This window comes from Vespa mandarinia, chromosome 3 (genome assembly GCF_050613455.1).
Source record: "Vespa mandarinia isolate Hongniang chromosome 3, ASM5061345v1, whole genome shotgun sequence".
NCBI classification, from domain to species: domain Eukaryota; kingdom Metazoa; phylum Arthropoda; class Insecta; order Hymenoptera; family Vespidae; genus Vespa; species Vespa mandarinia.
The window spans coordinates 1,330,001-1,352,128 of NC_140812.1; the positions used below are offsets into that span (position 1 = coordinate 1,330,001).

The 22,128-nt window shown below is 35.8% G+C and overlaps 1 protein-coding gene across 3 annotated transcripts in view; it reads right to left on the reverse strand.

Moving 5' to 3' along the window:
- The window catches only part of Ten-m (teneurin transmembrane protein Ten-m), a 433,320-nt gene that overhangs the window by 311,915 nt on the left and 99,277 nt on the right, over positions 1-22,128 (reverse strand). Inside the window, exon 2 of one of the 3 annotated variants that reach the window (XM_085656137.1) lies at positions 8,198-8,566. In XM_085656137.1, coding sequence (XP_085512263.1) covers positions 8,198-8,566 — 369 coding nt within the window. Of the gene's footprint in view, positions 1-8,197; positions 8,567-22,128 lie in introns of those variants that run through there. The other 2 variants (XM_085656132.1, XM_085656133.1) reach the window with 2 other exon arrangements.

A 22,128-nucleotide genomic window follows, 5' to 3' on the forward strand; every position in this document is an offset into this window, starting at 1 on the left:
TATTATCGTATACGATACGAAATCTTGTGCCTCGTGATAAAGAAAAAGGAATGAAAAAGAGACAGAGAGAGAGAGAGAGAGAGAGCGAGAAGAAAGAAAAAAAAGAAATAAAAGATATAAAAAGAAGGAAAAAAGATAGAAAAAGAAGAAGAAGAAGAATAAAGAGAGAGAGAGAGAGAGAGAGAGAGAGAGAGAATTGGAAAAAAAGCTTCTAACGTTCAGAGTGGGAAATTATACGAATGACGTTATCGCGAAAAAGTAATTTGGTTTCATGCTAATAGGCCCGCTTTTGCCCCCACCTTTCCACATCTCTCTTTCTCCTCCTCCTTTTCCTCCTATCATCACGGCCCTCGAGTGTTCCTTCTGCTCTTTTCCTTGAATAATGTATTAGTTCGAGCTTAGGTGTGATAACGCGGCGAAGCCTTCGAGAAGAAGCTCTCACTCTCTTTCTCTGTCTCTCCTGGGCCATTCTCGATAGAAGAGAAACAGAGATAGATAGATAGATAGATAGAAAGAGAGAGAGAGAGAGAGAGAGAGAGAGAGAGAGACAAAGAAAGAAAAAGAAAAGAAAAGAGAACGAGAAAAGGAACATCATTTCCCACTTAGTTCGATATTAAAAGGGATTCGGGTCGTTCCGTTCAAAATTCGATCATCGGTTTTGTTCGGCAATGAAAGGACACGACCGATATCGTTAGCGTAATTTTCTTTAGTCATTCTTCCCTTTCAATAGATATCCTAAAATTGATCAAGCCTTTTACTTTATTTTATTTAATACGATATAGAAGATATACGTACAAGTATAAGTTTCTATGGGTTCTCATTAGAAATTCTTTCGAATATTCGCTCGTCGTATGTCGCGATCAATATACCCACGTATACAAGAAAAGTTCGTTTCAATTCGATACGATGTTCCGATCGAAAGCAAAACGACACGAGGAAGGGGATGGAAATGAGACTGGTAATTCGTAAACAAGTGGTAGAGAAGGAGGAGCCTCGCTTAAGTCCACGAAGGGGAAAAAGAAAGAGGATATAGGCAGAAATGTGTATGGCGATGGCTGAAAAAGAAAAAGAGAGACAGAGAGAGAGAGAGCGAGAGAGAGAGAGAGAGATGGTAATACGAAGAGGCAAAGTTTCGAGAATCGAAATCAGGCGTAAGGGACGTCCCTCGAGTATAAAACTTGCTCGTAGCGCCAGGAACTGTACGTAACAGAACTGGAAGGAAATCGGAAAGAAGTCAGAGGTCCGTGTAGGAAAATGTCGAGAAAAAAGAGAAAGTGAAAGGAGAGATAAAGGGACAGTAAGAGAGAAACGAGGAAAGAGAAAAGAAGATAGTGTTTGAGAGACAAAGAAGAAATAAGGATAAGAGAGCTGTAAGGAGAGAGAGAGAGAGAGAGAGAGAAAAGAGGGGAAGCAGAGGGAGAGAAAGAGAGGAGAAAAGAGGACGGATGAAAATAGGGGCAACTCCGGACATGACCCTTCAGTTGAAATATTTTTGTCGGCATTGCCATTGGACATACGAAACAAACTTCTATATTTTCTTGACTTTTGTTAATCAAGCGTATATACATAAATATTACGAGATAAGATCAGAGCTTAGAAAGGGGAAAATTAAAATAGGACCGAAGTGAAGATCGAACGTGAGATTGTGTGAGATTTGATAAAAACAAAGGAAAAAGAAAAAAAAAAGAAAAGAAAGAAAAGTAAAAAAAAAAAAAAAACAAATAGAAAAAGAAAAAGAAAGATTAAAAATTATCGAGTTGATTAACAGTCATTAAAATGGAACTTATATATATATATATATATATATATATATATATATATATCCGATAAGCTTTAAACATTTTGATAGAATGATTTAATTTAATATATTATGTAAATCGTCGTTTAGATTATCAACTGATGGAGTTGTTTATACGTTATCCAATCGATTTAACTATCTCGATTGAATACTAATCATTTATATTAATCTGTCATTGTATCTATAATGTCGAAATATGGATAGAGTGATAGAGAGCTTTTATATTTGCGACACGTTGTAATGACTAAATTGTTATGCGTCGATCGTTCGTAAGAAGGAGAGACAGGGACAGAGAAAAAAAGAGACCGAGAGCGAAAGAGAGAGAGAGAAAGAGAGAGAGAGAGAGAGAGAGAGAGAGAGAGAGAGAGAAGGTCTTAATCGAAAAGTGTGATGGAGTTAAAAAGAAAACGAAGGAGTCGTAAATCGTAACGTAAACGTCGGCATTAACGTTTGTTGCCTATCGTAAATGAGAAGGAAGGATATTTATCGATAGCCATTGATAGAGGTGGTTAGGGGAGAGGGGGGGGGGACAGCGAGGAGAGAGAGAGAGAGAGAGAGAGGAAAAATCGATAGATTTTACGCTTTTTAATGCGACGAGTTTTACGTCCCTGAAAAGTTGCTTACCTCGGAGAAAAACGAAGACGAGGGAAAAGAAAAAAAAAAAAAAAAAAAAAAAAGAAAAGAAAAAGTGAATAAAATATGATAAAACGTGAAGTAGAGCAGTTGGTTGGAACCGTAGTTATTATTTATCAAAGATATTCGAGAAAGAAAGTTACTTATCTTGAATAGGTTGTTGAAATTAAATAAGAGCTAAAGAAAGAAAGAAAGAGAAAGAAAAAAAAAGCTAAAGAAGTAGTAGAAGAAGAAGAAGAAGAAGAAGAAAGAGAAAGGAAAGAAGAAGAAAAAACAGAGAAGAAGAGGGGAGAGGGAAAAACAAGAAGTAAAAAAGAAAGGAAGAAGAAAGAGAGAAGAAGGGGGAAAGAAAAAGGAAGTAAAAGAGAAAAGGAGAAAAAAAAGATAATGAAAATAGAAAGAAAGAAGTGGAGTCTCGCGGAGTCTGTCTCGAATAAGGCTCCGATAGAACAAATCCATGAGAGTCTTCTATGGAGACAGTGATGCTGCGAGTGAGATTAGTCTGTCTTCAAGTAAGCGCTGTGTCGGCGAAGGGTTACGTATTTAATTAAACTGTTACTTCGCATTGATTGCCAAACTTGGTTCACCGGCACGCTGGAGAAGATTATCGAAGTTCTCCGCGCTCCTATCTTGCCCATATCGGGAAAGAGAGAGATAGATAGATAGATAGATAGATAGATAGATAGATATATAGATAGAGAAAGAGAGAGATAGAGATAGATAGATAGATAGATAGATAGAGAGGGAGAAAGAGAGAGAGAGACAGAGAGGTTACCAAGCAATCTCGCAAACTTCCAAACAGTAATGCCGACGATCTTCTTTGTCGGCTCTCCTTCGGCTTTATTATTGTCAGAACATATTTGCCATTAACCTAAATCAATAAGAAATCAGAAATCTTTTATAATACTATTTATTTATTATATATATATATATATATTTTTTATCTTTCATTCTTTCATTTCTATCCCGTCGATGAAATTACGACGAATAAAGTGAAACGATATAATTTATTTTCATTAACACGTACGAAAATTTTCAATGTACCTTTATACAATTTAAAAAAAATTATTCGAATAGATTTGAAAGAATTTAATTGGATTGATTTCAATTTATAGATGCAAAGTAATAGAAATAGTTCGATCATTGAAAATTATAAATATCATTATTGGAAATATTTTTTGGAAGGAAATAAATCATGATAATTTAATTGGATCATAACAATTTTCTTACTTTTCGACGTAGAACGTGTCATTAAAAAGTCGTCGTTTCCTTTGATACAAAGTTCTAGTAGGTATTGTAAACTCATGAAACGTGAATACGTTGCGTGCTTGACGGTTTCGAGGCAGTCCGCTTCCTTGCCTGAGGCTGTCTCGACAGAATTGTGAGAAGCGTGCCTTCTCTTTCCTGGCACCTCTATCTACTTTTCTCTCTCTCTCACTCTGTCTCTCTCTCCCTCTCTCTTTCTCTTTCTCTCTCATTCTCACGTTTTCTCTCTCTCCCTCTCTCTTTCCCTCTTTCCCTCTCCCCTTACCTTTCTCTTATCCTGTCGATCCTCATACTCGCGAGAGAGGGTGGTACGAATGAACGAACGAAGGTAGGAACGAACGAGAGGGAGTTTCATTTAAGTTAGAAATTGCTTCTTCCGTAGCGATGATGGGCCGCAAATTGGGCGCGAAACGGAACGCATGGGAGAGACCGGAGAGAAGATCACAGACTAGGCGACGATGACGCAAGTATGATGTAGACGACGTAACCGAGGGTTTATCGATTTTTCTTCTATATCTCTACTCTCACTCTCTCTCTCTATCTCTCTCTCTATCTATCTTTCTCTTTCTCTTTCATGTGCAGCACGTAGAATATTTCGCCTTCGTGCCTTCTATCTCTATCTCTCTATTTCTCTCTCTCTCTCTCTCTCTCTCTCTCTCACTCTCAAATTACGTTCAAGATTTACAAGAAACGATCGGTCGATCAAGTGACATGGAGAGATTATTCTCAGGAAGACGTTCAGAGATATGAAGGTGGAAAGATTAGAAGTAAGAAGAAGAAGTAAAAAGAAATAAGAAGAAGAAGAAGAAGAAGAAGGAGAAGGAGAGGGAGAGGGAGAGACTTACGAGAGATATATACACATGAAACTAATGTTCCGTAAGAAGAAAGCAATATACAGGGAGTGAGATTAATTATCCACGACGAGATAACTCGTAAAAAAGAACGGAGAGAATCAGTAAGAGGGAGAAAGATAGTAAGGGGAGAGATAGTCTGAGAAAGAAAGAGAAAGAAAGAGATACAGAAAGGGAGAGAGAAAGAGAGAGAGAGAGAGAGAGAGAGATCATTCTTGTCCGTGATAAAGCTCCTATGATTTCTCGGTTGATGTTAGCTTGATTGAGAGGGTTCCGGAAACTTCGAAGATCATTCAATGACGTTATATTAGATCTCGCAAGGAGAATTTCGCTATGAATTCATTCCCTAACCGGAACTATGATCGAGCCAAAGAAAAGAATCTTTTTAATAACTCGAATGAATAACCCAGTAGGATTACTTCCGACTCATTAAAGAGCCCCAACTACGACTCTGTAAAATTCGTCACGCTTGCGTGAGAAGGATAATAATTTGTCAATGTTTATAAACACATCTATATTCCAATTCTTACGTACGATAATGTAAATAAAAAGATACGAAAAGAATCAGAATCAATGTGCCCGTTGTTTTTATTTCATCGTATCGGATAAATAAATAAATCGATCTTTCACCTTGACAAATCATGGAACATTCATAACAGTAGACGTCCTCATCAGAAGAGTAGTATTTTGTCTTCGAGAGAAACAACGTCCAAGCGCTGTCGTTGTGATCGAAGACGCTGATATTAATCCATAGAAGCGCAGGCTGCGTGCAGCGTTAATGCAATCGCCTAATGTGCCCTCCGGATGACACGATGATTCCCACTGTCATGCTAATCCGTATAGCACGTAATTGCGCGTTTATGCGTACAACGGGGGAGAGTGAGTGAGTGAGTGAGTGAGTGAGTGAGTGAGTGAGTGAGCGAGTGAGCGAGTGAGCGAGGGAGTGAGTGAGAGAGAGAAGGAATGAGAAGGAGGGAGGGAGGGAGAAGCAGAGACAGAGATTGAGAGGGAGGGGAGTGGAGATGAGCTTGAATCGACCTCGAGTATTATGCGTTCAGGATGTGTCGTCCGTGACACACGAGGGATGCCAAGGGGTGAGGTTAGAATTATTTGCTCGTGGAAGAATAGGAAGCAGAATCTAGGCGCGTACGATGATGGATGACGTTGTATATATAAGAAATATATAAGGACATCGTCGTGCTTTTAAAGAACGAACGAACGAACGAACGAACGAACGTACGTACGTACGTACGTCATCTCAATGTTGTCGTCATGCTCGAGATTGAAATTCGTTCTGGATTCTTTTTCGTCATTTTTCCCCTTTAGTTCTCGTACATTTGCCAATTCGTGAATAGTCATTCTGATTCAGCTAAAGTACTAATGCGTTAGGTGGATAGATCCTGGCGATGATGATAGCGATTATGAACTTTTCCAAGCATCCCTTGTGGTCCATGAAAAAGCTATACGAGCTGAATAGAAGCTTACCTTAGCACGAAAGAATCACTCTGGTATTTTTCGTTTAGTCACCGACAACAATTCCGTAAGGATCTTTGCTTCTTCCATATTTATAAGATTCCTCTGTGATAATGGACGACATGTTCTGTGGAAAGCACCGTAAAGTGTTTCCCCATTCAAGGAAATGAAATCGTTTTTGTTACGAGACCCTCGGAGCCATAGATTTTTCATTCGACCTTTATCTCAATGTTAACAGAGAATGTCTATTTTGTAAGAAAAAAAAAAGAAGGAAGAAAAAAAATTAAGGAAAACATCTTTTTTCTTTTTCTTCTTTTTTTTTTTGTTAACAACAATATATAATATGAAATACGTTTTTATTACGTTTATTATAAATAATGTTTATTTTAAAAATATAATTTCGTTAGGGTGTGCTAATAAATCAAATCAAGGTTATAAGTAGAAAATAAATAGATCTCTCTATGAATTATGTCTGATGAGTTTACGATTCTAAATCAACATAGGAGATATAGTATTGCTGAAAGCATCAAACGTATGACTCTTAATTTAGCGATCTCATAGGACGAACCAACGTTCCATGATATATGCCTTTCACGCGCAAGTGTTCGGGTGACTTGTCGGAAACTAGGAAGGTTTCCAGGTGCGGTGTGTCCAAGGAAGGTGGTAGAGGATAGTCTAGAACATAGTAGAGGCATAGAGGCAAAGCTACGCAAGCGGCCTATGTACATATATACCTAGCTCGAAAGCGATACGTCATTTCTGACAAGCCAGCGTGCCGATAACCCACCCTCTCCCTTTTGCTTCCTTCCCTTCTCCACATCCATATACACCCTTCCTCCCGTCGTAGGCAAACCCCCGCGTGTAGCCTCACACCTCATCGCAGTGTGGCCCATCTATCATGTTTGAGTAATGTAGAGACACGATTTCGCGTTATTGCGAATGACTGACTCTGTCGCGATCCAACCTACTTGAACTTTGAGAATTATTGACGGAAAAATATCACTTTTTTCCTTTATCGTTCGATATTATCCTCTAATTTATACCTTTATGTATGTACGTTTTATCTTAAGTGACGTATTATGAAGAAAAAAAAAGTAAAAAAAAAATTTGGAAGGAAAAGAAAGTATATAAAGATCGTTGTTTTAATTAATTTAATAATTAAACGTATAAGGAAAGAAATTGATTAGTTAGAAAAAAATGATATTAATGTTAAAATTGATTGGCTGATATAATTATTGTGGTTTCTTCTTTTTTTTTTTTTTTTCTTTCCTTAAATTAATCATTCATTTGCTATTAATACGATTTTTATTTTGATGGAAGAGAGGATATTATTTAAATGAGACAGAATCAATTCTATGGCATATTAGATAAGCATTAGATCTCAAAAATTGAGTATAAAAATTGTTTAATATTGAACTTAATTCTTGTAAATAAGATTTTCGTTCATTCCAATTGTTTTTCGTTTTTTTTTTTCTTTTTTAATAATAAAACACAAATAGGCAGAAGTCAAATTCAAAAAGTGATAAATTTAACTATAGAATGAATTGTCTTCTTTGATCTTAAACCGAATAGTAGATGAATCCAAATTTTAGATTATTGAGCATTGAGATTATTTTAAATAATTTCAAAAAAAGCAAAACAAGTAAAATATAACTGACATGTATATATGTATGTATTTGAGAACGAGGTCGGGAAAAATATCGGGGCATTTTAGTTTTCTGAAAGAGCAATAAACTTAATGGAAACCTTTTGGCTTTCAATGACAAATTCGTAGACAAAGAAGGAGTCAGGAGACCGTGTATAATTCATGTAATTTAGATGAAAAATAGAGATAGAATACGATGACGCATTTCGAAAGGAAGATTTACAACGTAGTAAATTATTAAATGAAAAGATTGAAACTGAAAGAAGATAAATTAATTTCAATGGTATTCGAGAACAATATAGATAATTCCCATAATAATAATAATAACAACAATAATAATAATAATAATAATAATAATAATAATAATAAACGTTTCGGATATAGGAAATATTTTCCAAGTAAAAAATATATTTCGAAAACATTTTCGTTTAAACGATTTGATGATTGACATGCATCGAGTATCGTGTTATCGCGTATATTATACACGATCCATATCGTTTTGGGAAGTATGCTATGGCGCGTTTCACTCACCGTTATGAACGAGGAGGGCGGAGTCACGGGCAACGGTGATCAGATCGCTGTCGGTGAGAGTTTCGTCGGAAGCGTTGCCCGATGTCGGTGTGTCGCTGAGTCCGGCACCACTGCCGGGCATGTGATAGAGGGGATGCTGTTGCTGTTGTTGCTGTTGTTGCTGCTGTTGTTGCTGCTGTTGTTGCTGCTGTTGTTGCTGCTGCTGGTAAGCACGTTGCTTGTGCTGACTAGCGTTATAGTGATTGAGATGTGACTGGGTGGTCTGATGATTATTTTGAGGATAGGCCGAGCCGCGACCACGCAGACTAGGGGAATTATCCTCACCCTCGCTGCCACTCAGACTGTAGGCCGGGTAAAGCCGTCCCTTCCCTGTAAGAAAAAGTTAGAAAAACTTTAATAAGCCTTTCTCTCTCTCTCTCTCTCTCTCTCTCTCTCTCTCTCTCTTTTTTTCCTTTCTTTATGTATCTCGTTCTTCATTATAGGATCCATTTTAAAAGTCTCAACGACAGTAAAAAAAGAAAAAAAGAAAAAAGAATCTTTAAAAAACATTTTCACGGAACAAGCACGGCTCCCATTCACTTTTTTGCGAGACATTTATTATCTCGCTGCCGAAGTATACTGACGCGATGCTTCTCCTAAAATTTCGTTTTCGTGTTAATGTTCTCGTTATCGCATGGGTAATAGCGGATCGAAACTTAAACTGTTTGTCCTAAAGAGAGAAGTAATCGAGTTAGGGTCTCGTTATATTATACAACGTTCGATAACATGGATAACGACGAATGTCGTCGTTAAGGAAGAGACAACGAACGACGTTAGAAGAAAGAGGGGCTTGAAGAAGAAAATACGTAAAATTTTCTCGAATTTTTCTCTTTGTTCTTTCCGTTTAATTAACGAGAACCCAACGTAAAACATCACGAACCGGGGTAATAATTTTAAAATAAATTTTTCTCAAATTCCAAGGAAAAAGTTAGTTGGTTGGTATCATTGCAAGCTGTTAAAACATTCCGAAGGAGGAAAGAGAAAAAGAAAGAGGAAAAAAAAAAGAAAAAAAAAAAAAAAAGGTTGGTTGGTGTGAAACGGTGTCAATTTACGAGGGTGGAGGATCGTGTCTCCGTGAAATGCATTAGGACCCTCCGAGTTTCTTTCTTTCTTTCGTTCGTTCGTTCTTTCTTTCTTTCTTTCTTTCTTTCTTTCTTTCTTTCGAAGATGGCAAAACAATCTTAGAAGCCCACGTCGCGCACACTTGGCCAAACACAGAAGAAATGTGAAACTTCCGGGACATCGAACGTCTATGTATTTATTAGTCTCCGTACATATCTGTATGTATGTACATATATATATATATATTTATGTATGTGTATATATATATATATATATTGTGTACCTAAGAAGGTATAGAAATATTCATAGAAGAGTGCACGTGTATTATGGCGTTCACCTTTCCTCGTTATTGCTTCCTTCAACTTTTTACTGTAAATTTGTTCAGTTTTTTTTTCTTTTCTCTTGCGCATCTATGAGAAGAAATAGAGAAGAGTAATCGATCCCATGGGTGATCCTCATAGTCGTCACCCTAAACTGAAGATGTTTCATCCGAGGACGTTGAACAGAAGTTGAAGAAAATGAAGATAGAAAGAAAAAAAAAAAAAAGAAAAAAAGAAAAAGATAGAAACAAAAAGACGACGAAGAAAAACCGATTTTCGTCTAGATACCGAAACTAGATATGGAAAAAGTTGATGGACCGTTTCGGTCCGTTATTGCGCGTCTTTGGAGTAAATCGTGCGAAAACTTTGATCGATGTTCTCCGCCTTTAACCTTTGACTCGAAAAATTCCTTGTACCAGGTCCAGGAATCGAGAAGAAGAAGAAGAAGAAGAAGAAGGTCGAGCTTCTGCGCTCATGTCGAGAGATCGATATTGTCAAGAGTAGTAGATTTTCCTCATCCTTGATAGTTTTGGCTTCTTTGACTTGTCGAGGGAATGCGATCGATAGATAGATCGATCGATCGATCGATCGATCGATACACCGATCGATCCTTTAACCTGATCTCCTGTCGTCTTACGAAACGATACTAATGTAATACGAAAGGTAAGAAAGGAGAATGAAAGAAGCTTCGTTAACATCTCATCGAGAGACGAACGATGAGAAATCGTAGATCTCGATAACCTCTGACCCTTTTTCTCTCTTTCTCTCTCTCTCTCTCTCTCTCTCTCTCTCTATCTCTCTATCTCTTTCTCTCTTATAGTCAAGACAAAGTGCTTTATGGAGGTGCGTGTATCAATGTCGCGAGAAGGCTGGAATCTCTTATCGATGTACTACTGGAAGAGACCGGCGAAGATCTCTTCGTTTTATTAATGATTTAATTAAATCGACTATGACAGAAGTTAATAAGTCGTCGCTTTGTAATAATCGTGAATTATTTAAGATTATAAGAATGAAGAGGTAAAATAAATAAAATTAAGAAGGATTTCAAGTGAAAAGAAAAAAAATGTCATATAATGAAAATAAAAGATATTGTATTTATTCAGAAGAAAAAAAATAAAAAAGAAAAGAAAAAAGAAGTGATCAAGAAAGACTTTCACTTTTGATAGAGACTGTAATGATAATTTTAGTTTATATACCGTCCTTTATTCGTGGCATTAATTTTAACAGAACACCCTCTCGTACATACATACATATGTCAAGTTATCAGATATATCTTCCCATCTCATAGTCCTTACGTGGAATGATGCATCTCTACTAACTGTTGTAGCTTCCAACGAAGGCAGAGAACGTAGACTGATGCACAGATCCATTGTAATTAAGTTTGATCGTGCATACCGTTAATGGATACGATATATCGAAGTACCAACTCTGTAGACTCAGCTAACCATATTATTCTCTAGGTCTGTATCTTTTCAGTTGAGCTACTTTGATGCTCTATCCCTCTTTCATTATATCTCCCTTCTTTGTCTTTGTCTTTATCGATCTAACCGTCGTCTCTATCTTCTTCTTCTTCTTCTTCTTCTTCTTCTTCTTCTTCTTCTTCTTCTTCTTCTTCTTCTTCTTCTTCTTCTTCTTCTTTCACATCTACTCTCTCCATCATTTTCTATCTTCATCATTCTGTTTACATTCGGAGCGTTCATCCTTTAAACGTCCTCCTCCAAAGTTAAACAAACTTACAAGATTTTAACGTTCGACGTACTTAGTAGATTTTCTAATTGGGTTACTGCAGCCAGAACACGGGTGGAAATCATAAAAAGAGAAAGAGAGAAAGAGGAAGATAGAAAGAGAGAGAGAGAGAGAGAGAGAGAGAGAGAGAGAGAGACTAATGCCATTGACGAGGCGACCGCTTACGGAAACATCGCTGCCTACGACGTTACTCAGTGCGTTTTATTGCGGACAGTATAAACCGTCCTCTGTAGCATCTACAAACACGGACTTCCGTCGGAGGATATGGTGTAAACGATTTAAGTGCATTGGATAAGTCTCTCAGGATCAGTTGAGTAAAATGAAAATAAACCATTTTTCTTTCGAACAGATTTTGGCGACTTCTGCCCCTTTTTTTTTTATCATCTTTCTTTTTTATTTCTCCTTAAGAAATAAATATATAAGCATAAATCGCCGATTTATTTCCAAGTGAATTAATTTTTATATTAAATTCAATATTGATAAGAAAGTTAAATTATTCTCTAATATCTCGTGACACGTTTATTTCCCTCTCCCTCCCCCCCTCCCCCAAACCGCACCTCTCGCAAAATTAGATAAATTACGTTAAATGTACATACATATATACAGATAAGTCTTATGATTTATAAACGTTAATGTCATTATGTTAATGCTTTACAAATAGTTCCTTTTTTTTTTTCGAAATTAGAGTAAATATATAAAAAGGTTTTTTGTTCAATTTCGAATGGTGCAATAAAGATAATACTTATGTATACCCTATATATATATATATACACGTTTGATATGTATATATGTATGTAAACTTTGACTTAACGTTTTAATCTCACCCTGAAACGAAATTTAATTTTTCGCTCGTTTAACGAAAGAGCGAATGAAATAAGGGATTTGAATCGATCGTCATAGCATCTTTTACTATCCTTCACATTTTCTCTCTCTTTCTCTCTCTCTCTCTCTCTCTCTCTCTCTCCCTCTCTCTCTCTTTCTCTCTCTCTTTAACATAACGAACGGACTAACGTGGGAACGAGAAACATCGGCGAGGCGTGAAACGATCTCTTCCACGCGGATACTCAACCGAACCGAACACCGAACACTTTGTATTTTCCGGCTTTGCGGTGAGTGAGATTCTCTTCGAATTTCACGTATCCATAATGCATTATCGGGTTACCATGGGGGAACATTGTGGCCACCATAAAGAGAGAGAGAGAGAGAGAGAGCTATATACTCCATAGCAGTAGCTCTACGCTTATTTTCTCTTCACTCGCGAGCCACCAACGATCGTATATCGTCTCTCGCGCTCGTGTTTGCGTCTCGCGCTTGCGCGAACGCTTATAAATTTTCTTCCTGAGCCACCACCGACGTGTATTAGGTTAACCCCCATAATTCCATCATAATTCCCATGTTACCGCAACTGTGTGTTCGTCTACATGGGAAATCCATAATTTCGATAACATACACATACACAGAACGTATAATAGCATTTCATTGATTTTATATGAAAGCCCATCCTAGAGTATTCCAAAATAACAATAATTTTAGATAATAGTTAAATAATGAATAGATATAGAGAAAGTCTTTGATAATAATGACTTTGTATTATAGTAAACGTATTACGATTATACATATATGTATTGTACGTTTTAAAGTAAACATATAAATAAGTCATATAATTATAACGTCCTTGAAAAGAAAATTTTCAAGTTCATTCTATTGCTCAATACTTTATTCAATGTTACGTATCTCTTAGAACTTTTAGAGAAGAAATAGAAGGTAGAAGGTATCATGATCAAAGAATATTTACTATCGTGAATTTTAATTCCAATAAAAAAAAAAAAAAAAAAAAAAAGAAAAAAGAAAGAAAAGAAAAAAAAAACTGTTTTTAGGTTTCTTATGCGGAAAGATTGTTTTATCCAATTTCTCATGTCAAGTGAGAAATTTTAAAGAAGGTCACTTTACCCCACATACCTACTTTTAGCCTAACTAGATAATCGTATCGATCGTTCGATAATGACATACGATATAGTCTTTGGAGATAAGCCGGTGGATGCACGATTTCATGCATCGAGTATTACCTCTGCTTATGTCGAGATATGAAAAACGTCGATGTGCGTGTACATTAATATGCAACGTAATACCATAACGCGATGTTACGGTACTTTGACACGCACGAATAAGAATCTTGTAAAATAGTTAATGTTAACGGGAAAGCTCGTTGGACATTTGTAAAGTTTCCATTGAAATATCAACCATTCTCGTTTATTATATATATATATATATATATATATATATATATATATCCTTTTAGCCTATATTGTACGAAAACGAATACGAATTCGAAACTTGTTGACTTTTGAAAAATATGACCGATGGAAATAAAACCGATATTCAAATTCAACGATTATTTGACCAACGAGAACGACCGCATAAATTATCATAAAATCATTAATCGAGGATGTCAGTGTATCTCATTTGAAAATATGAACGGTTATAATATTCAAGGATCGTTCGTGAAGAACGTTACCATTTTTATAAAATTACACGGTTACGAAATGTTCGCGCATCGCACGTGCCACGTACGTTACACGCGATTCTCACGATACACCTGAAATAACTGGAACACTCTAAATACATATAGGTATGTATGTACATATGACCGTACCTATCTCGGTATGCGCATATCTATATATCTTTATATATATATATATATATATATATATATGCATACGTATATATCTCCGTACCGTCTGATTATCTAACAGTATATATTTGCACTTGCAAGTTCGCGCGTGTGTGCATACTGCACTGTGACGCGGAGAAGCGTGACAACGGACGGCATGTAACGTAGTTGAAAACGTCAACGTAGTGGAGCCGATTATCGATTTTCACCATAGTGCCATGAGATTACCTACGACTTCACCAGGTTACCGGGTAAAAAGAGTTCACGACCCTTCGTACTTTCCATGCCCTTCGAGCACAAGCAAGAACGCGTTACCTGGGATTACGTGTTAAGTAAAAAGATCACTTCACCGTGAGCCAGGACAACGTGAACTCCATCTTAAGATCTGTTACGTACGGTGTTTCGTGACACTTTCATCGTGAAACTTTTCTCGCGAAATTCCTACGGACGGTCTTTGGCTCCTTGATTAATCCTCGAACATTATCGATCGAAAGTTTCCGTAAATAAGGAAGGATGACGTGATCTTTTTGAAAACAAGTATCAAAGAACGTCGTTTTAACTTTTTCGACAAGATTTCGTTCCTTTAAAAAAGAAATTTCAAACAAAGCCAAAACTTGATTATATCATACAAATAATGAATAAATTATAAACGTTAATGTCAATGCATAAGAATAATGGACAGATTCAAATTATATGAGGTATGAAAAATATATTAAAAAAAAAAAAAAAAAAAAAAAAAAATAAATTTTAATTAAATATGAAAAAAAAAAGAAAGAAAAACAAATAGAAGACCTCGAAGTTCGGGCAGATCGGTGCTACGCGATATGATATAGAATTTCGATGAAAAAAAAAAAAAAAAAAAAAAAAGAAAAAAAAGAAAAAAAAAGAAAAAGAAAAAAAGAAAAGAAAGAAAGCAAAAGATTGTAAAAGCGAGAAAAGAAAAAGAGAAGAAAGAAAAATAACGAAGGATCTTTCAAAATTTCTCAAAATGTCCTTTCGAATCGATATTTCTTTCGTTTTATAAAACAATTACTTTTCTTTTTCTACCGAAACAAAACCATTGGCACGTTTCGTCGCATTTAATGACTAACCAGATGAAAAATAAATAGCTACGGGTACAACTACTTTGGAGACACGAAATACGAGAGAGAGAGAGAGAGAGAGAGAGAGAGCAGGTGCAGCTGGTGAAGCAGACGGCATTGACCGTTAAGAGGGAATCGATTATTTTTCACGAAGAACGACTTACACGTCTTTCTTCTACGTGCAAGCACGCATGTCCCCGGCTGCTCTTTTTCAATATCCTCGATTGCTACTATATACTCTTTGGCCATAAAGACGGATGAAAACTATAAAGGAAGAAGAAAAAAAGCCATAAGATAACGAAGAAAATAAATGAAAACTCATTCCTCCTGCGAGAATCTTCTTCGTACGTTATAGTCTCGACTATAACATAAGTAAGTAAGTAAGTAAGTAAGTAAGTAAGTAAGTAGATCTACGTTTGTGTCGCTTGTACGCACACGTAAGTAAGTACTTATACACTTCTCAAAACGAAGAAAAGAGAATAATGATAGTTCGTCAGAACTTCGTTGATCATAAAGTTTGAGATTACGTCGTTCGGCCTTCCAACGCGAAGACTTCTTCATTTTTTTGGCTTCTATCATTACTAGCAAAATTTTCATGGATTTTCTTTTTCGAGTAGATATACTTGAACAAAAGGAAAAAGAAGAAGACAAAGAAAAGGAAAAAAGAAAAAAAGAAAAAAGTAAATAGCAACGATAGTGTCAGTATTATGGGTGATTTCGTTAGACATTGACACATCGAGATATGTAACAATCAGAAGGATATCGAAAATAGATGTTGTTGGCAACTCACTCTCACTCTCTCTCTCTCTCTCTTTCTCTCTTTCTCTCTCGTAAAAGTTGATCGTAAAGCGTAAAACGAAGATTAATACGCTTGTTGAAGAAGGACGCCAAACAGCCGAATTTTTTACGACTACTCTTATAAATCCCCTCGACTTTTCATCGCGAAAGAAACAAAGGAAAACCTTTGGTATAAAATCGAGACGACTTTTTCTCGGTGCAGGTCTATGATAGTTTAGATGTGTGTGTGTATGTCTCTATGTCTATGTCTACATATACATATACATATACATGTATATATATATATATATATATATATAGATACTCTCAATTCAGCCAAGTTTCACATTTCATCTGTCTTGTGTTATCCCTCCATTCTTATCTTACTGTGGAAAATATAACAATATAACATTTCATGATAGGAAAATTTTAAAATCGTCGTTCATCAATTATTTATTTATTTATTTATTATTTTTTTATTTTTTTAACGATTGTAAGTAATTAAAATTGAATATGTTCAGATAAATCGTAGGAAAATTCTGAAGTAAAAAAATTGACAAAAGTCAGCTGACCACCTTTCGATACTTTTATATACGAATCCTAAGTGTTGAAAATGACGTCACAAACTTATCGATCACTCATTGATCGATTTTCCTTTCTCTCTCTCTCTCTCTCTCTCTCTCTCTTTTTTTTTATCTCTCTTTTTCTTCCTCTCTTCCATTGTAAGAAGGCAACGTTAAAGTTGACTTTACAGACGATTTAACAACGTTCATCGATATCTCACCCCTTGGAAAATAATCGGTCAAGCGTAAAAGGAATTTCCCCGGTATTTGCTTCAGAAGAACTAAATTCATTTCGTCGTGAGCATCGCAAACCGAATCGGTCACCATATATAGGGTGAGACGTTTGATGTCCAACCGCCATGGCGTTCGACGAGTGTTTAGAGAAAATTATAGACTTCTTACGCTCGATGCGTCGTTCTTTCGCATAGCCGCGTGTCGACTGGAGGACATGCTTCGAGTATCGATCTAAAGTCGACGGCCAGGTAACTACGTACTTGAGTGCACCTGCCGACAGAAGGACTGTGACTGTCTTAACTTTTCTTTCTCTTTACTTTCAACTCGAAGTGTTGTAACGATCGTAGGGACCATCTCTCTTCAAAGAAAAGGGGGGAAAAAACAAAAGAGAGAGAGAGAGAGAGAGAGAGAGAGAGAAAAAGAAAAGAAAAAAAAAAGAGCGTAAAGAAACAAGGTCGAAACTACAGTTCCCATCATTTTTATTTTACTCGACAGTTAACTTAAACTAACTGAGCATATTTTATTTAAGAAGATTATATATCGTATAAATAAAAAAAAAAGAAAAAAAATAAATAAATAAAATGAAAGATGAATCAATTTTAAGTATGAAAAAAAAAAAAAAAACTGAAAAAAAAGAAAAGAGAGAAGAGGAATAATCCTATATAATTCTCGATAATTTTTTCGAAAAGTTAATATGTTGGCTTTTTCTCCCACCACTCCTCCCTCCCTCCCTCCCTCCCGCCCCCTCTCTCTCTCTCTCTCTCTCTCTCTCTCTCTCTCTCTTGATTTATTACAAGATTTAATATCACTCGATATTACTCATAAAATAATACCGTACACTCTTCTCGAATGATATATATCAAGTTCTATTTTAGTAATGACGCGTATATAGAACATGGCTGAATTTGATTTTATGACAAACTATTTTCACTCGATCGCTCTTTAATGGTGGATTTGCTAAAGGTCAACGTACTCTCGGTTATCGATCGTTCGGGTTCCATAGATTAGGCAGTTTCCGAGGAAGAGAGAGAGAGAGATAGAGAGAGAGAGAGAGAGAGAGAGAGAGAGAGACAGACAGAGAAAGAGAGTAGATATATATGAACTTTTGTTAGCAAGGCTTGTTATCAGCGTAACAAGTGGAAGTTGAAATACGAGCGAGTAAGTTGCATATAAAGTTGCACGAGCGATTTGGTATAGCCACGCGCCGATATATTTATAGGCGAGTAAACGCGAAGAGGGGAGTCACTATTAGCAGAGAGCGGACTCATACGGTTAAGTGGAAACTTATCGATCTTCTCTCTTGAGTAGACTCGCGTGTACGTTCGGACTAGCTTTTTCTCTCTTTTCCTACCATCCTTTCTTTTTCTTTTTTCTTTTTTCTTTTTTTCTTTTTTTTTCTTTTGAGAGGGCTTTTTCTTTTTCTTTTTCTTTTTCTTTTTCTTTCTTTTTTTTTTTTTTTTTTACTCGCTCACTGTCATGATCAACGTTAAAAGAAGTTTTTTTTTTGATAAACTACTTAACTCCACTCGACCATGGCGATAATAGTAAAACGAGTTCGCCATTGTGACGTTTATCTCCACCACCACCACCACCACCACCACCACCCCCCATCCCCACCCTCCTCGTCCCCTCACCGAACCTTTTTATTTTATTTTATTTTTTTAACTTCTCATTCCTATTTTACTTTCATGGCTAATGCGAAGAGTTAAAACGTCCTGGAGTTCTGTCGAAAATCAAAATTTATCACCCCCCCCCACCCCCACTTCTTTCTAGTATTTTGGTATTTTGTAACTTTGAAAAGTTTTGTGACGTCAATCAGATCTAATTTATTATAATTTTTGCATGAATTTGGAAAATAATAATAATAATAATAATAATAATAATAATAATAATAATAATAATAATAATAATAATAATAATAATAATAATATACATTATCGCGTATATACGAAAGATGTTCCTAATATTTTATTTGAAATAAACAAAGAATTTGGTTTATTGTTAAGCGAGCAAAGAAAAAAAAAAAACAGATAGAGAGAAAAAAAAAAGTAAAAAAAAAAGAAAAGGGAAAAGGAAAAAAAAAAAAAGAAAAAAAAAAGAATAAACAAAAACAGCATAAATCGAAACTACGTTTTTAGGTTTCAAATTCAACTTGATCAAAAAAACGTACGAACGACGACATAAAAAAAAGTAAAATATTTTCCATTCGATCGGGAAAAGTGATATTTATTGAACGTTATTCGCGGTCTTCGATCTGTACGAAATGAATTAATCGAGTGAAATCGATCAGTGATAGATTTCACTGGGACAAACGGAAGCTCGTTCGAAATTGCGACTTTTGCTCCGAGGTTCGAACGATGGCATTGAATGCGGATCGACCAATATAATCGCGTATCATGTTCCATGCGCTTATCGATCCTTCTCGCATCGACACGAGCTTTAATATACAAACGTCTGGCCACCAGAATCGTGTATGCATATAAACGAGCGTATGTGCTAGTATAGTCCAAGTGATTACTATCGTTATTACTGCGACCACCGACTATAATATTGTCGACGCATCAACGTATCCTCACAAATGCACGAGAGCTTTTGTTGTTAACGTAACTCATTAATGTGACTTCGGAATGATAATATATAGATAGAAAGAAAAAGATAGATAGATAGATATGGAGAGAGGAGGGTATGAAAGAGAGAGAGAGAGAGAGAGAGAGAGAGAGAGAGAGATCTTGTATTTAGTGAGAAATTTCAAAAAGTTTGAATCTCCAGAGAAAAAAGAAATAAAACATGTTCGAGTAACGGCGATCGATCGAAAGCAATTGCGAGGCTTTTCCTCCTGCGAAGTCGTAAATTTTTTAAAACGATCAACGTGATCGATGGTCTCGTGAAAGCGGACCTTTTCAAAGGCTCACTTGTTTTGTGGCTTACAACGAGTCGGTGGTCGGATTAAAAAAGATGCGGAGGGAAATAGAATGTAACGAAAAAAAGAGAGAGAGAGAGAGAGAGAGAGAGAGAGAGAGAGAGAGAGAGAGAAATCCATGTAAATCGTTGACGTCGATGCGGAGAGTAAACAATGTTATAGTGGTAGAGAAAACAAAGATGAAGGTAACAAAACAACATCAAACAACATCAAACAACATCAAAGTTAACACTTGAAAGTGACTTGCAAGGGTATTGATAAATTTTTAGACATACGTACATTCGATAGGTACTTTATAAATATATTTTAAATCAAAATTTAAATTTGCAATTTTAGATTATTTCTACAATATTCATTTATATATTTATTTCTACGTATTCACAAATAAATCGAATGTTCTTACGTTATATTAAATCTTAATCAAATATCTCTTTCTCTCTCTCTCTCTCTCTCTTTCTCTTTAAAGAAAAAAAAAGAAAAAAAAATAAAATAAATAATAAATTTAATTAAACAAAAAAATATGAAATATATAATAAAATAAAATATTAAAATATTTCGGGAGGAGAAAAATGAAACATTAAAATATTTTATTTGACCTTTTCTCCCGATTTTTTTTTTATTTTTTATTTTTGAAGAGTTTAAACATCGAATGGAGAACAGATATAAAATATTTGTTTTTCTATATATAATAACTATTATATATCGTATATATATATATATATATATATATATATATATATATATATACATATATATACGATACAAAACTATTGAAGAATAAAAAAGAGAGAAACAAAGTAAAATAAAATATTTTAATGTTTCATCCTTCTCTCTCTCTCTCTCTCTCTCTCTCTCTCTCTCTCTCTATTTCTCTATTTCTTTATTTCTAATCTATTTTCTAAAATATAATACGTTTATTAAATATATAATGAATATGTTATATCTATTGGATATTATTATACTAAATCTTATTTGATTGAAATTAATGACTTCACAATGAAATTAATGTTGTTACGTTAGAATAGAGAGAGAGAGAGAGAGAGAGAGAGAGAGAGAAAGGGAGAGAAAGGGAGAGACAGAGATGTTGGAAACAGAACCCTTGAGTGGACCATAGTCTGGACTATAGTCTGGACTATAGTCTGGACTATAATCTGGGACCTAGGCAGGTCACGAAGTCGTGCGTTATCGGTAATACAATTTGTGGAACGCATAATGTTGCTTTTATGCGTTGCGTCGAGTATGTGGCGTCGCGTCGCTCGGAGAGCGTGATAAAGGCGTCTGCAGAGAGATAGATAAACGTTCGTTCCGTCCTCCGTTAATTACCCGCTGCGTTATTTATCGTGGCTCACGTATATAATGCAAGGGGGTCAAAACGGATTTATACCGGTGCATCGAATTGTACACTGCATTACTTTCGTGGCCTTCTCATAATTGATGCGATCGTCCGGGCGCTGATCCTCAATTAATATTAACGCGGCACGGCTATTAGTGCCATGAATCATTCGCACGTGAGACAGCTGCGCACGTGGGTGGCGATGTTTGGACCCTCTCCGGCGCACCTACACACGTTAATACATATGTGTGCCAGCAGTAAATAATCTTCAGCCGTTAAACTACCCAAAGATCTACGACTAGTTTGATCTTGTATCTAACGCTTGCATCTTCACAACTAACATATTCTCTTCCTATCTGCATATACGTATTTCCTTTCAATAACCATCGTTCGTCGTCGTTACCACGAAAATAAACTATTCCCTTATCTCTTTCTTTTTTCATTTTCCCTTTCTATTCTTTTTCTTATTTTCTTTTTGTTTTTTTTTTCTTTTGGTTTTATCTTCTTTTTTTTTTTTTTTTGAGTTCAAATAAATGATCACACTTCATTTCACATTGCCCATATTCTCTTAGACACTCTAGACTTTTTTTTCTTTTATTCATTATCTCGTAGTTATTGGATATGAATTTTTGCCTTTTCTCTCTCTCTCTCTCTCTCTCTCTCTCTCTTTCTGCTTATCCATATTTTTGAAACTTTCTAATAGTTTAAACATCAAATGGAAAGAAAAATGAAAGGTTGAAAATGAAGATAATTAAAAAGCCCCAAGATAGTGGAAGACTTAGAGAACTTAAAGATTAAAATCCCTTTTTATCGGAGAGAGAGCATTGCCTAATTTAATGATACGGGACTTTTCTACATTCTATTAACTTGAGAGGGCGTGAGGGGTCATTAAAGAAAAAAAAAATCAAAAATTCCAGATAACGTAATCCTCTCGATAAGAAGGGTTGAAAAGTCTCGTTACGAGTTACAGTATCGTACTTCGAAATCGTTAATGTCTGGTACTGTGACGACGTTTACCGTGGCTTATCTGTACCATATCTTCCATTTGCCCCTTACCCCTATCTGATACTATTGACACGTGTGACTTATCGACAAGATTATCGAAGCTTCGAGGGAAGCTTCTTGTTGATTCCCAAAACTACACAAGTAACGACGAACTCAATTGCACCAGTTTCCCTATCGAT